This window comes from Nicotiana sylvestris, chromosome 9 (assembly GCF_000393655.2).
Source record: "Nicotiana sylvestris chromosome 9, ASM39365v2, whole genome shotgun sequence".
NCBI lineage: Eukaryota > Viridiplantae > Streptophyta > Magnoliopsida > Solanales > Solanaceae > Nicotiana > Nicotiana sylvestris.
The window spans coordinates 129,389,206-129,406,402 of NC_091065.1; the positions used below are offsets into that span (position 1 = coordinate 129,389,206).

The window sequence follows — 17,197 nt, forward strand, 5'->3', positions numbered from 1 at the left end:
TGTCTGTCTCTCTTTCTTTTGTAAAATTAATTGATATTTGCCTAGATTCTCCTATCTTATAAGAGGGAGTTAGCAGGCACCTGGACGACATGTTTGCCTGGCACTTTGAGGGCAAAATTGTCTTTCCATTCAACTGTCTTTTGGCTTCACTTGGATTATATCGACTCTTCTTTGGCTTCTCTCATCTCACTCTTCTTGTTCTTATCGGTACCACGCAGACAGGTCTTTCAGAAACTTGGCAGATGGAGGTTCACTGATCAAAAGGTTAACAACCGAGTTATATGAGAAAGGAAAAGCTCCACCGTCTGCAAATTTCCATTTTCACCTTCTCTCTCTTCACTTTTCCTGTTCTTATCTTTATACTTTAGTGAATTTTCCCGGCCGGATCTTTGTTTTCCTGTAAGCTATCTTATTCTTATCTTGTATTTCTCTGTTTCATCTTTTAGTGCACGCTAAGACTTTGTTTTTTATGTGTTTGTCCAAATTCTTGAATGAATCAATTGGGTGGTGACACATTTTTAGATTATTCCGTGTGATATTCGATTCACGTTGCCTTTTCCTCCGTCTTTCTGTTTAATTTTTTGTTTTATGATATACTGGATTTTTGTTATTAAAAATTCAATTCTACAGCCTTGGAAGTAAATTGTTTTTTCCTAGAAGAATATGGTTAAGAGGTCAGCACAGAGACACATCCTATTTTAATTCTTTTTTGCTCATCTAGGAACATATGAAAAGTTTCGCAATCTTCAAACTCCTCTGCGACTACAACCCTATCTTTCCTTGCTCTTCTTGTTGTTAGCTTTACCCTTTGGTGAATTTATCGTTTGGATTTTCTTATCTTGTGTTTCTCTCCGCCATCATGGGATTCTAGGCCTTTGCTACACAGGAAGTTTAATTGTCGAGTTGTGTTTGCTCTTACTGAGGAAATTCTTGAATCAGTCAGAGTTTTTACTAAACGTTTACCATTTGTCTTTCAATTTAATTTCTTGCTCCACTTGGGAGGACAAGAGGCTGCTCCTTTTGATTTGAGTAACCTATGTGCGATGACCAAACTTAACTTGGTGGATAATAGATAGAATCTGTAATATATAGAATGTTCCACGATATTAAAAATATAATTTATCCTTTTTTAGACATCTCATTGACAAGTTCGGATGGAAATATTTACATGTAAAAAGGAAAGTTGAACTTGCATAACTGATGGATTTCAAAGAACCAAACAAGTGCTCACACGTAGAAAAAATGAAGGGTGCAATGCAACTCAAACGGCGTGATAGGCAAAGCCAAATATCTGCTCATGGAAGGGAAGCACTGTTGCTATCGCGACGTATAAGAAGACAAGATTCTGCAAAGCACAACCTTCTTCAAAATCCGATTGTTGCTGTCCCAGAGTATTGGAACAAAGCACGATTTTTGACACAAACTGCTCTTACCATACAAGAACCTCCTTCCCTTCCGGAAAAAAGGTTATATTATTGCACTCATATTTATAAACCATATATATTATTAATACAGCGATGCTTATGTATTTTGTTTGCAGACTTAATATGATATCTTATTTATCTTATATGTGCCGCAGTCTATTTTGCACCTACTAAGGCTTCACTGCACGCTTTTAAAAGTCTTCGTTATTTTGTTTAGCAGCTGCCACCCATCAAGTTTGCGCGACTACATCGCAGGATAATTTAGAAAAAGGAAAGAGTATATTGGATCTCTCAGGTTAGATGTCTTATCTTTCGGTAGTATTGGATATGATGTTTCTGGATCAACTTGAGTGCTCTACATCCATCATTTTTCAGTGCTTTATAGATGTGCTTAATTCTTTTCATTGCAAGATAGATAAGCCACTTTACAAGTCAGATGTTGTGTCCAACATTAATGGCTAAAGATGTCTGTTATGAAATACTTGCAGTGCCATTATTGTAGCACTTGGTTAGATGCCTTTTGAGTCTTCAATAGCTAAAAGTGGCGCTATTTCGAAAGTTAATATCTTGGCTTAGATAGATGCATATTTGTTGAGGCAATGGCCATCAAATTAAATGATCAGCAGTCCATGTTCCCCAAGTTTACATAACGAAATTCAAGATGATGTAAACAATATTTACCAATTACATGGTTTTACCATGAATGAAGTCCCATAAAATTTGTGCGTCAATTCTATGTGCCTATGCTAGAGTCCTGATTGTTAGCCCAAACTTGATGAGGTGTATGTCACTTGTTGGATCCAAATACGACAAAAGCTGGTGAGCAAGTCCAATAGCAATTCTAAAAGTGTTACCTCAGTGATTATTTTGGATATTTTCATATTCTATTGAGTTTGAAATGATATAAATTGGGGAATCTCCCTGTTGAAGATCACAATTATTTTTCGCTTGCCTATGAATTATAGCGGTTTTCAATCCTGCATTCAATAGGAAATGTTTGATATGTTTGGCTCATAAAAGGTGCATCTAAACATCCATTCAATGGCATGATACCTATCGGCAAAGTTGATCCAATTAGTGTTATAATACAAGGATGCTTATTTATTTTGCTTGGAGAAAAGTAAAATATAAAAATACTACCTGCTATTTTACATTCTATTTTGCATCTACTGAGGCTTCGTTGTACGCTTTTAAGCGTCTTGGCTTTTCTGTTTACCAGCTGCCAGCATACTTTATTTATCTTATATGTGTTAGGGCTGTGCATTTGGATCGGATATCCGAAATCCGATCCGACATACTCTATTTCGGATTTTCGGATTGGATACGGATTATGTTTTATAAAATTTCGGATTGGATTCGGATTGGCATGATTTTAATCCGATTCGATCCGAAATCCGAAATTATATGAGCCTATATATAAATAGTTAAATACTATACTACCCTAAAATTTTAGGGTTAAATAACTTAACCCGGTTAAGTTAGTATACTATACTAATAGTACTATACTACCCTAAATACTATTCCTATTTCCTACCCTAAATCTTCTTTTCCGCCTCTTTCACTTAGGAGTTAGGGCTGTTCCTTCGTTCACCACTGACCAGTGACCACGGTTCCGCGGCTTCCGCCTCTCTTCTTCAGAGTTCATAGTGACCACTGACCAGTCCATGGTTCCGCCTCTCTTCTTCAGAGTTCATACTGTTCCGCGGTTCCGCCTCTCTTCTTCAGAGTTCAGAGTTCAGTGATTCGCCTTAGCTTCGGCGGTTCCTCTCGGTCTCGAAGTCTCAACTATCAAGCCAGTGAAGTAGTGAACTCCAAGTTCTCTCGAAGTCCCAAGCCAGTAAAGTAATCTTCTTCTTCACTATTAGTTACTATTGTTTCATAGTTCATATTGTTTTTTCAATTTTTATGTATGTATCAATTTGTCTTTATGTTCTGTTTTTTATCTCTTTCATTTTCTATTCTGATTTATTACAACATCTATTTCTGATTTTATTTAGTTTTTTTTCTATTACAACATCTATTTCTGATTTTATTTAGGGTTTTTTGTTTGTTTTGGACCTTTGGTAGATGGAAAACGAAATAGAGACAGTGAATGAACTTCAAATTGTTGAAACAGTTGGTGAAAGTAATGCTTCAACTGATTCAGATTCAACAATCAATAACAATGAATCTGAACCTGGTTCGAAGAAAAGAAAAATGGTTAAAGAAAGATCAATGGCTTGGCGCTACTTGAACAAGTTCACTGATTCCGAGGGTGTGAAAAAAGCGAGGTGCAAGTTTTGTTCAGAAGAATATGTAGCTGATACTAAGCATAGCGGCACAAGCAATTTGTTATTGCATATTCCCAAATGTCCGACCAATCCCTACAAGGCAGAAGGTAGCCAGACAACATTAGGTTTTCAGCCGCAAGGTCTAACAGGTGATGTTTCAGTTATCCCTTGGAAATTTGATCAAGAGGCATGTAGGAGGGCTTTAGCTCGTATGATTATTAAAGATGAACTTCCTTTTATTTCTGTTGAAAAAGATGGATTTAGAGACTTTGTTAGAAGTCTTCAACCTTTATTTCATATTCCATCTCGTACTACTATGACTAGGGATTGTCTTGAGATTTACCATGAAGCTAGACTTGCTTTGAAGTCTATTCTTAAAGAATCAAAACAGAGAATATGTATTACTACTGACACATGGACTTCAATTCAAAGAATTAATTATATGTGTGTTACAGCCCATTACATTGACAATAATTGGAAATTACATAAAAGGATATTGAATTTTTGTCCAATTACTAGTCATAAAGGTCAAGATTTAGCTAGTGGTATTGCAAAGTGTTTACTTGAATGGGGAGTGGATAAAGTATTTACTGTGACAGTTGATAATGCGAGTTCTAATGATGTGATGGTTAGAGAGTTATCCAAGCAATTTACTAGATGGAACACTAACTTGATGGAAGGTAAGCATGTTCATGTGAGATGTATGGCTCACATCATCAATCTAGTTGTTCAAGATGGGTTGAGAGATGGGAGTGTGTCTGTTGAACGAATAAGACAAGCTGTTAGGTACATTAGACAATCTCCCGCAAGATGGAAAAAGTTTAAAGAATGTTGTGATCTTGATAGGATAACTTCTAAAAAATCATTGTGCTTGGATGTTCCTACTAGGTGGAACTCCACATATTTGATGTTGAAGGTTGCTACAGTTTATGAGGAAGCCTTTACAAAGTATTGTGATATTGATTATGGTTTGATGTCATGTATTTCTAACTGCATTTGTGAGGATGGACAACCTGCAGGTCCACTTTTAAGTAGTGATTGGGATAGTGTAAGACGTATTGTGAAGTTTCTGGAAATTTTTTATGAACTCACCTTGAAAGTATCAGGTACACTTTATATTACGTCTAATGTGCACTTTCTTGAAATATGTGTTGTTGATTCTTCTTTGAAAGAGTTGATGCAAAATGAAGATGCTTTCTTGAGAGAAATGGCAAAGAATATGAAAGAAAAATTTGACAAGTATTGGGGGGATCCACATAAGATGAACAAAATGATTTTTATCTCATGTGTGCTTGATCCACGCCATAAGTTTAATACTCTTTCATTTGCACTTGGTTCTATGTTTGGAGAAACAGTAGGTTTGAAAATACAAGAGGATGTGAAAACATACATGGATACTTTGTTTAATGTGTATGCAATGAAAAATGGTGGTTCTGGTTCATGTCCATCTTCTTCTTCTCCATCTTCTCCATCTTCTCCATCTTCTGGTCCATCTTCTCCATCTTCTTCATCATTGCTCTCAAAATTCATGCTAGATTTAAAGAAGCATAAGAAATGTGGCGGAGTTGATTCTAAAACGGAGTTAGATAAATATTTGGGTGAAGATGTTGAGGAAGACCATGAAAAGTTTAACATTCTGGGATGGTGGAAGTTGAACTCACCTAGATTTCCCACTCTTGCTGAGATGGCACGTGATGTGCTAGCCAATCCGATTTCTAGTGTTGCCTCAGATTCAGCCTTTAGCACCGACAGACGCATACTTGATCCATTTAGGAGTTCATTGACTCCTAGATTGGTTCAAGCTCTTGTGTGTGTCCAAGATTGGCTTCGTAATGAATCAACAACTTCGATTAAAATTGAAGAAGATTTAGATAATCTTGAACAACTTGAAGCTGGTAAGCCTATCTTATTACTTGTGTTTAATGTATACTTTATTTGTATGTTTATTTAGATTACTTCTAAACTAATTTCTTGTGTTACTATCTTATTATACAGAATTTATGAATACGGGAAGAGAGCCTTGCATTGTCGACATATAGTGATTTTCCATTTGTTGTACAAGGCTACAAGCTCAGGTATTTCATTATACACTTGCTCTGAAAATGCTCTTTGTATTGATTCATTATACACTTGCTCTCAGTCTCATGTATTTCATTATACAAGCTCTTTGTATTATACAGGTATTTCTGGACCATGAGCTATCTTTCTCTTTCTCTGAAAATGCTCTTTGTATTGTTTGAAATTGCAGATTTTTAACTTGTCTCACAGTCCTACTGAGAATCTGAGATTGAGAGCTACATTTGGCCTAGTTGCTGGTTTGTGTTGACTGTTGCGGCTTCCCAAAACATGGAACTTGGAACTCTTTTGTTATGTGTAATATTTTAAAGAACTGTTGGGACTTTAGTAGTTTGGTTTGTTTTATTTTGCTATGAAAATTTGGTTTGAAAGACAATTGATTGTGTTTTGTTTTGGGCTCTTCAGTTTGGTTTACTGTCCAGTTGTGTAAATTTCAGATTGTTGTTTTGTTTTGTTAAATTCGAACATTGTTACTAGGACTATGCATTTTTGAACTCAGTTGCATTATTAATTTTTATGAGTACTTAGTTCAGTCAGTTGTGTACTGTAAAGTGTAAATTGAACATTCAGTAATCAGTACTGTAAATTGAACATTTAGTTTAAATCATTTTGTACTGTAAATTGAACATTCAGTTCAGTTAGTTGTGTACTCAGTTACATGTAACAATGTTAAGTACTTAATTTCGAAGTTTACAGTTAAAACAAGTATTTGAAAAGTGATTGCTCAATTTGTATTTGGAAAGTAATTCCCAACATTTGTTTATATACTTCGAACAAGTTCTGAAAATTAACAATCCGATCCGACAATCCGAAAATTTATCCGATCCAAAGTTTCAAATCCGATCCGATCCAATGTTAATTCGGATCGGATTCGGATTGCCCTTTTCAGAATCCGAAATTTGAAATATGCTAAATCCGATCCGATCCGATCCGTGCACAGCCCTAATATGTGTCTATATACTAAAATACTCAAATACTATGTGGTCTGTTGCACTCTATTTTGCACCTACAGAGGCTTCACTGTACGCTTTTAAACGTCTTCGCTATTCTGTTTACCAGTTGTCAGCTATCAAGCTTGCATGGCTACATCGCAGGATAATTTAGAAAAAGGCAAAGGTATATTGAATCCCCTATCATTTGTGAAACAGGTAACCATACGAGAACCTTTTTCGCTACTTTTTTGGTTGTATATTGTTGTACTCATATTTATAGGGGGAATATTATTAATATAACGATGCTTATTTTGCTTGGAGATTGAATATCATAGCTTATTTATCTTATATGTATCTATAAACTAAAAGACATAAATGCTACGTGCTCTTTTACACACTATTTTGCATCTATTGAGGGTTCGTTGTACGCTTTTAAACATTTTGGCTATTTTGTTTACCAGCTGCTAGCTATCAAGCTTGTATGACTACATCATCTGCTAATTTAGACAAAGGAAAGGGTACATTGGACCCCCTATCATTCGTGAAACAGGTAAACCTACATTCAGATTATACTTTTTTCAGAATGACATATTATTTATACATTACTGTAAATTGTGATTATTTGTATAATAGGGTCCACATCGGGTACATCTAACGTGCGCCATGTTACCTTGAACACCATACCAATCAAAGGTTTGCACAAACTTAATGTTACAATAATGTCCACCATACGTATGCCTTGGTGCTCCTTTTTTCCTAATGACACTTCTTACATATTCAGCTCATAGGCGGGCCAAAAAGGTGTGCCTGGTCACTAAAGAGCAACGAAGTGAGTATGTTGCTCTTAAAAGGATCCCAAATTGTCAATTTTGTCATGCAAAAAAGTTTGAATATGAACCTCCAAGACTTTGTTGTAATAGTGGTTCAATAAGGTTGACATCTCATAAAATGCCAACTGAATTATCGGAGTTATACTTCGGAAATACTGAAGAATCTGAAAATTTTTGAACTTATATTAGAACATACAATAACATGTTTGCATTTACTTCACTTGATGTCAAGTATGATAAAGAGCTAGCCAGAAGAAATTGTGGTATCTACACATTTAGAGTCCAAGGACAAATGTATAATTTTATAGATGATTTAGTTCCTTCCAATGAAAAACCTAGGAATTTACAGCTGTACTTCTACGATCATGATAATGTACTAGCCAATAGGATGGCTTGTTCGACAAGAATTAATGAATCAATAGTGAAAAAGTTGATGGACATATTGAAGGTAAATCCATATACTATTTTCCTAAGATCTCTCTTAAATGTTCCTCAATTATCTGATTTCTATATTGCTCTTAAATGTCACTCAACCTTAGATCGACGAACATATAACTTACCCAGTGCATCAGAGATTGCGGCATTATGGCTTGAAGAAAATCCTAGAGACATATCTGCACCACATATTCGAATATATACCCACAGTAATAGAGCTCGGTTAGTACATTATTATTATGGATGTTATGATCCGTTGTAGTATCCATTATTATTTCCCTTCGGTGAAAATGGATGGCATTGTGGAATCAAAAAAATTGTTCAGACAAAAAATGTGACGAAACGCAGAGCTTACTGTGAACATGAACAATTTCCCAGTATATCAAATATGTGTTCAGTTGATGGATTTCTTGATATGGAAGATAAATCACTACAAAAAAGAAAACGAAAAAGAGATACAGTGTCTTGTCGAAAGTATTATTGTTACAAATTTCAACTAAGAGATAATGAAACAAATGAAGTGCTACATTGTGGGAGAATATTCCAACAATTTATAGTAGATGTATATATAAAGCTTGAAACGCAAAGATTAGACTTCTTCTCATTTAATCCAGATTTATTTAGAATTGAAGTCTTGCAAGGACTCCTTGATATTTTAAGATGTGGTGAAAAGGAAGTCTCTAAAATTGGAAAGAAAACATTTCTCCCTGTTACATTTATAGGGGGATCAAGGGACATGCGCCGGCGATACATGGATGCTATCGCATTGGTACAATATTTTGGAAAGCCTGATTTCTCTATAACAATGACATGTAATCCTGCTTGGTCAGAAATAAAAGAACATTTATCACTGGCTGATGAAGTACAGAACATACCTGATTTAGTTAGTAGAGTTTTTAGAGCAAAGGTAGAAGAATTAAAGATGGATATATTAAAAAGACAAATCTTTGGAAGCGTTGCAGCATTCATGTATACTATAGAATTTCAAAAACGTGGTCTTCCACATGCTCATTTTCTTATTATACTTGCTGATGAAGACAAATTATTGACTCCTGAATCCTATGATAAATTTGTTTGTGCAGAATTGCCTGATTCTAAAAAAGATCGCGATCTTTATTCACTTGTTATTAAACATATGATGCATGGTCCTTGTGGAAAGTTAAATCCTACAAATATTTGCATGAAAAATAATAACTGCAAATTCAAGTATCCAAAAGATTTTGCTGAACAAACATCAAAAGGGAAGAATTCATATCCAATAAAAAAAAGGAGAAGAACCGGAGAAGCTGTAGAAGTAAGAGGTGAGTTTCTGGATAATTCTTGGGTTGTTCCATATAATCCATTTTTGCTATGCAAGTATAATTATCATATGAATGTTGAATTTTGTTCTGATATCAAAATAGTGAAATATATTTATAAATATATTTGCAAAGGACACGATAAAATTGCATTTCATATACATGATAATGATACAGATACAAACATAGATGAAATAAAAGAATATCAATCTGCTAGATGAGTTTCTCCTCCGGAAGCTGCATGGCGATTATTTGGTTTTCCCACAAGTGAAATGACCCAAGTGTTTTTCACCTTCAATTACATTTGGAAGGACAACAATTTGTCTATTTTAAAAGTATTGAAAATGTTCATAGAATACTGAGTAATCCAATGATTCGAAAAACAATGTTAACTGAATTTTTTGTTATGAACAGAACAGATAAAGATGCTATGCAACTGCTATTATTATATAAAGAATTTCCTGAGTACTTTGTATGGTCACCTAAGGAAAAATGTAGACACGTCAAAAACAACGTACTGTAATTGGACGTGTTGTAACATGTCATCCAACAGAAGAAGAAAGATATTATCCTAGATTATTATTGATGAGCATTAGAGGACCAAAATCATATCAGGACTTATGTAAAGTTGACGACAAATGTTGTAGTACATTTAGAGAGGCCGTAGAAAAAAGAGGATTGTTACACTATGATAACAACTTGGTTGAATGTATGTCTGAAGCTACAAATTATCAAATGCCATATTGTTTAAGGCGTTTGTTTGCAGCATTATTAGTGTACTGTAATCCTGCTAATCCAACAGAACTTTGGAAACAATTTGAAGATTCAATGTCTGAAGATTTTAAGATTCTACCTAACATGAATGCTAAAGATATTCGTTTTATGGCTTTAAATCATATCAATGATATTTTACATTTGATGGGACATGATATTAATGAATATAATCTGATTCCTGAGAAAATTAAACCTTCAGCTACTGTGAAAGAAACCAATGACTGTCATTTTGAAAGAAACATCATTGTTAGAGAGGAAGATTTGCTTCTAGAGAGAAAATTAAATACCGAACAACGAAAAGCGTATGTCACAATTCTTAATAGAATATTTTCTAACAAATCAGGAGCATTTTTCATTGATAGACCTGGAGGAACTGGAAAAACTTTTCTATACCGTGCTTTATTATCTACTGTACAATCAAAAGGTTTTGTCGCTTTAGCAAAAGCAAGTTCAGGTGTTGCAGCTTCAATCCTCCCAGGAGGACGAACTGCTCACTCCCGTTTTAAATTTTCTGTTGATATCGATGAATAATATTCTTGCAACATTAGTAAGCAAAGCGCACTTGCAACTTTAATACGTGATGCAAAACTAATTGTCTGGGAGAAGTATCTATGGCGAAAAAGAAAGTGATAGAAACTTTTGATATTCTGATGAAGGATTTAATGGATACAAATGCTCTATTTGGAGGAAAAGTGGTCATTTTCGATGGTGATTTTAGATAAACTCTCCCAGTTGTTAGGAGTGGAAAAAAAGAAGATTTTATTCAATAAAACTTATTATATTCTGAAATTTAGAATCGACTCGAAAAACTACAATTATCAGAGAATATGCATGCAAAAATAGATCCTACGTTTTGCGAATATTTGATGAGAATAGGAAATGGACAAGAAAAAATAAATAGCCATGACAAAATTGAAATCCCTGATTGTTTTGTTATCCCTTTCGTTTCTGAAATCAATCATTAGATCTGTTATTTAGAGTTACTTATCCAAATCTACATACATATTTTTCTGATGCATTTTCTATGACTTCTCGTGTAATTCTGACAACCAAAAATGACTTTGTTGATGAAATAAATGATTTGCTCATAGCTCAATTTTCTAGTGATCCTAAAACATATGCTGCATTTGATGAGACTATTGAAGCAAACGATCAAAGTCAATATGAAGATTTTTTGCATACTTTACATCCTGCTGGTTTACCTCCCCATAAATTAACCTTGAAAAAGAATTGTCCTGTTATGTTGTTACAAAATTTAAATCCATGTGAAGGTTTATGCAACGGTACATGACTTATATCTTGTGATCTTCGCAAACATGTTATAAGTGCTAAAATTGCCACTGGGGACTTTAAGAATACACATGTATTTATTCCTAGAATACCATTATTATCATCAGTAGATGAAAAATTGCCTATTCCTTTCAAAAGAACACAATTCCCTTTGAGATTATGTTTTGCTATGACAATAAAAAAAGCTCAAGGTCAAACGTTGGACTTCGTGGGAGTTTATTTACGCGAACCTGTTTTTTCACACGGTCAGCTCTACGTAGCGCTATCAAGAGAAAAAAGTTCTAATTGTGTAAAACTATTAATTCGACCACCTACAACAGATAGTGATGATGATCATTCAACTTACAATATAGTATATGATGAAATCATTCAAAAAACTTTTGCATAAATAGTTCCCGAGGATGGCCCCAACTTCTGTTCTGTACTATGCTCACATAATTCATGGCAAGTTGGCTTCAGGTTTTGCATAGTCCTAGAAGTTACTCTAATGTTGTTATAGAGGTATTTTTATCTTTCCCTGTGTGCTTATTGTTCATTTAATGATTCTTGTTGAAACAACTTTTTTGCGCAGTTAACTTATTTGCTTGCAAATCCTTGCTAAATTTTGTATGTTCTAAAAAATGGAAAAGTTTTCTGATGTGCAACAAATAGATCAATGTTGTATCTATTTGATTTTACTGTTTCTATGGTATGTATAGTCTATTCCATCTCTGTCTCATTTTGTTCATCTATCTTGCATTCTTTTTCTTGCTTCAATATTATTTGATAATTCAAATGCATTTCTTGCATCAACAATATTAGGTTCTTTCATGCTAATATTTTAGAATATTATAAGTACTCCATGATGAAAAAAAATAACTGTTACTAACAGAAAATAAAAAACAGTGTTATAGCTCATGTATTCATATCATTTGGACACTTGCTTGGTGATGTACTTAAAAAACTTGGTGATTGTTTTAAACTTTCTTTTTCTATCAGATTCATTGTCACCTAACTGTTGTAGAATACTCTACATACTGATTCTTTTGTGAAAAATCAGAAAGAATTGGAGTTATGTTGCAACACAGTCAATCTCAACTCCGGACAAATGAGGAGCATTTACTGTCTCTTAAAAGTAAGATCACTGACTATATGTATATGTATCAAAATTCTTACCAACTTCACCTTTACTGTGACTAACTTCTACTTTCTTTTGTCTCCTTTATTAATTAGGAATTGCATTGGCATTTGAACTCACTTCGCTCCAAAGTTGTGGGGATTTGAACAATTAGAACATAAATAATAACTTTCATTGGTTGTGGTTAGCATCCTGCTTAACGTATTTGGACCAACTAAAGGTCTGTACATACACAATGAGTATTCATATTCTCAACAACATTTATTATGTTGATTTGGCGAAGCTTTTTAGGTGTCTTTCTGTTGATGGTGCAAATGGTTCAATTTTTATTGTATGTTGTCGAGTTATGTTCTTGCTGAGCATGTAATTGTCTTATTCTATTTTCTCCAGAGATTGTTGATTTACAGGTTTTTAGATTTTGTGATTTTGTAAATTCTTGCCTCAGCAAGTATCTGCCAGGATAAAAAAAAGATAGTAGAAACAACAGAAGAACATTGATGCGGTCAATGTATTTGATGAAATTCTCTAGTGAAAGGAAGATACTTCTAGCAAGTATGTCAACCTCTTCAATGTTAAACCTCAATATTTCTTCTGTCACGCTACTCTCAACATTATACTTCATATAAAAAAAATATATCTTACACCAGAAAATGATGACTCCTAGGCTATACAAAATGCTTTATATTTTGCTTTTTGAATTTTACTTTTCATTGGGGAATTAACACCCGTACTATACTTTTATTTTATTAAAAAACGTGTAGATTCGTTATTTAAGATATGATCTTTACTGTTGTCCAGTTCATCTATTTCTCTCTCCTTCACTGCTCTCTGCCATTTTCTTCTTGCTTTGCGACTTCAAGAGATCAAAGGTGTCATCTTTCACTGGGTGATTTTTTCAATTTTTCTGGGCTTCTCTGATTTTTCATGATTTTTTTATATTTTTGTTGCTATAATGTTCTACCTCAGCTGTGTTTGTTAAGTCTGGTAAGTTTTCTACCATGTTTGTTTCTTTCTTGCGCTATATTTTGGATGTTTCCTGGATGTTGGATGCGTCTTGATTGTTTGTATAAGATCTGCTCACTGATAACAAAGCAGAGTTTGATTGTTCTTCAAATGACTCTAAAGATAGCATGAGGTATGCATCAATATGATGACACACATCATTTATATATCTTTACGAACTGCTCAATGACCATTAATTATGGGTTGGTCCTTTTTGTTAATTTATAGTTTTGAGGGGCGGAATGAAAAAAGGTAAATAAAGACCTTAGCCAAAAGCAAGGGATTCCCGGGGCCTGAACGAGAGCAGAGGCAGCAGGGCAGGTATTCTCAAAAAAGAAAGAAAAGAAAACAGGCAGGGAGGTAAGAGCGAGTAAGACTAGATTAATAATGTGTGTCTTGAAGGAGAGTATTGTCACAATAATGTATGCCTCGAAGGAGAGTACTGTCATTTGATGACTTAAACCACTTTTGAAGTGAACACTCACTTCAATACCGATTTCCTATATTATTTCATTAGTTATACACCAAAATGGTTCCAAAATATTGAAGTGAGCACCTGACTGAAGCACATTTATTTGACAAATTGACGACGTAATCTTAATTAACTATACACAGTATGTCCATATCACTATCTAGGATAAGAATGCTTGAGATTATTTTCAATGTTATTTATGGATTGGGGGGGATCAGGGGAAATAGTTCTTATGGACTCAGATCTAAGGCAGAAAAATATGAAATTTCCTAGGAAACCTTTCTGTATTTATCAATGACTAGATATTTTCTTATATTTACCTAGGATATATCTCTAGGGCATCCTGCTGGTACACATATCTCTTCCTGTGCTATTATGATGCAGGCAATCAAAAAATGTAGAGGACAAAGTGCTTCTCGGAGTACCTCCCAGATAAAAGTTTCATTGGGCCCGTGCTGGCACGAGCTACATCCATCTAGTACTTGTAATAAAAGTAACTGTTGTTCTTAGAAATGGTAATGTATAACCATTTATAATTGAGAAATTACCAGCTATATCCATTTATAAGTAGTTCATTACAAAAATTGGCCAATTCATAAAATATTACTAATATTAGCCAAATATTACTAATATTAGCCAATTAGCTATTTGTAGTAAAAAAATATATTAAATTTTTGCTTGTTTTTTGAGTGGGTGTTATTATAATAGATTGAATACATCTTAAGGAGCTTGAATCTCAGTTTTGGGATGATTTGGTAAAGTATTGGGTGGTTTGAACTGAAAATTCGAAGTAAAAACTGAACATGAAAAGCAATGATATGTGTAATCATACTGTGTATCATATATATTTGTATCAATTGTGTATCACATGTATATCCATGTATACCTATGTGTGAGATATATGCGTGATACATGTGTCGTAGAAGAATTTTTTGAACTCGATTTAATTACAAATTTTGATACAAAACAAGTCGAAATCACTTCCAATCTTCCTCAAATTTTGTATATTGACCTATCTATATGTTTCCAATGAATTTCAACTATACCCATTGAAAAATTTCCTTTTTTGCTTAGATTTTTGGAATATTGTAGTTTTTTTTGTATTTCATCACCTTATTTGTTACCTCATTCATGAAATTTCTTTTCCGTCTTCACCTAATGTTGTCAATCACACTCAAAAATATGGAAGGTGATTTTGCATGTGGTTCTTTGAGAGAAATTAAGAACCTTATTTATTTGGTTTTTCAATTTATATATGTGTTTGGCTAGTTTTGGTAAGTCTATGACTAATGGCTAGAGGTTGGTAAGTTGAGACTTATTTGGGACATTTGTGTAAGTTTTCCTTTATATTGAGTAGAAGGAAATTGTATTTTACTAGGCGGTGATGGCCCATGCTAGTATGGGCCCAATATTGTAAAAATTGGAAAACTTCTTTTATGGCCAGTTGCTAGAAACTAATATCAGCCGCTAGCCACAAAATTGCAGTATGCATTTTATAGCTCAAAATTAATTAAAAGGCTAGCTACCGACCCAACTATTACGGAAACACAGTGTTGAGCTGCAGCAAGAACCCTATCTTGTCCTTCTATAGTCACCGCCATCAACCCTTCTCTCTCTCTCTCTCTCTCTCTTTTCCTTTCTTTCTCTTTCAACCTGGCTCTATATATCTATATGTGTGTCGATTGAATTGAATTGATATATGTATAAAGATTTGGGGGGTTTGAAATAAGGGTTTGGGAGAAAGGGGGAAGGAAAATGGATTCGCGATCGAAGTGAGAGGGGGAAAGAAGGGAGAAAGAGGACTGGCATTGTTTGGTGGGTTTTGGTAGTTGGAATTTTGGAAATTCAAACGTGAATTGTTGTGTCCATTTCTGCTGCAGTTGCTGCCTTCGTCCTTCCAACTTCCAAATAGATTTTAGTATTATTTTTGAAGTATTTTGCTTTTTGAAATTTTAATTTTTTTTATCTCATGCATAATCTTCACTATATATAGTATACAAAATAGACTATCACTATACAAAATATATACAAAAATAGATTGTCATTATACAAAAAATATACTAAATAGATTGTCACTATACAAAATATATATGTACAAAATAGATTGTCACTATACAAAAATATACAAAATAGATTGTCATTGTACAATTTATATATAATAGACTGTCACTATACCAAAGTAATGCATGTATATTCTGTCAATAGGCAAAAATATGGGTTATTAAAATTTTGAGGGGCTATAGAGGATAGTTTTCTCAATTATTTATGATCTCATTTGCTTTGACGTGTAACTATACAAAGAAAAGATGAAAGCATATAAGGGCAGAACATGACAATTTTCTGTCCACGTGGCAAACGGGTAAACTTAAGTGAAACACTACTATGTACATGTATAATAGGATAGTTTTATCTGCTATAGTTGTGCAAAAAGGGCGTTATATTATTTACCCTAAAATCCGAGTAAAAATTAAAATTTGTATTGGTTTTAAAATATGTGATTTAATCCACTACCAATTAATAAACAAGGAATCAAATGTATAAATTAAAGAGTAAAGTAAGTCAAACCAGTGTGCAAGCAAGTCTCGACCTCGAGCTATGGCAACCTCGAGGTAGGTCAGTAAGAACAATAAAATAATAATGCAATTCAGATGAACAATAAGCAAGAAAGTAATGTATGTATATTCTCTTGTCAATGATTGGTGATGTAACAAATGAATGAGCTCCCCTTTATATAATAGGGGAGTCCTAAATAAAGTACATTTCTATTTTTAGTAGGAAATCTTATTGGATAGCTGTCTAACCGCCTAGTACAAATTCATTCCGGAATTCACGCCGTGATCTTAGGGCCATCGCGGGAATCTTGCTCTTTCTGTTATAAAACCATAACGGTATTATCTCGAGGTTGGTCATACTTGGCCTCGGTGTTCATCGAGCACTTCGATCTTCGAGTCTTGTACTCCGCCATCGGGCTCGAGCCCGGTCCATTTTGAACTTATTCTCGAAGTGACCCCTCAAGCCTACTTAATCGGGCACACCTGATTTCGACCGTATACAGATAGTCCCCGCGTTTCTTAGAATAAAATGATAAGAAGCGACTTCAGCCTTGATTTTTTGGAGTCCCTGATAATGACATCATCCCCGTGATGTAGGCGCTCGAAGTGATAGAAACGTCCCATTGGTTTGCTTCCCCAAAACATTAAATGCTTTGCCAGTGGTGATCGACCACTGGCTTCGTCGAACCATCACCGCTTGCCTATAAATACAAGGCTCAAATTCG

At 34.3% G+C, this 17,197-nt stretch overlaps 1 protein-coding gene and 1 long non-coding RNA gene across 2 annotated transcripts; both read left to right on the top strand.

Moving 5' to 3' along the window:
* Positions 1–6,836: 6,836 nt before the first annotated feature.
* LOC104242427 (uncharacterized) lies at positions 6,837–7,451 on the top strand. Its single transcript, XR_011402190.1, has 3 exons — positions 6,837–6,918; positions 7,164–7,252; positions 7,336–7,451. It is a non-coding gene; the product is annotated as an uncharacterized lncRNA (long non-coding RNA).
* A 283-nt stretch (positions 7,452–7,734) lies between these two features.
* On the top strand, positions 7,735–10,570 carry LOC138878219 (uncharacterized). The gene is made up of 4 exons (XM_070157885.1): positions 7,735–7,980; positions 8,072–8,176; positions 8,293–9,268; positions 9,987–10,570. Exons 1-4 carry the CDS (start codon positions 7,735–7,737, stop codon positions 10,568–10,570), a joined length of 1,911 nt encoding a protein of 636 aa, XP_070013986.1.
* Positions 10,571–17,197: the final 6,627 nt, after the last annotated feature.

What these genes read in the sequence shown, in the direction of transcription:
- LOC138878219 (XM_070157885.1), top strand. Translation starts at nt 7,735, where the DNA reads ATGTTTGCATTTACTTCACTTGATGTCAAGTATGATAAAGAGCTAGCC. An exon ending in AGTTGATGGACATATTGAAG is followed by an intron (nt 7,981 to 8,071) that starts GTAAATCCATAT and finishes ACTCAACCTTAG; the next exon opens with ATCGACGAACATATAACTTA. An exon ending in TATTCGAATATATACCCACA is followed by an intron (nt 8,177 to 8,292) that starts GTAATAGAGCTC and finishes AAAATTGTTCAG; the next exon opens with ACAAAAAATGTGACGAAACG.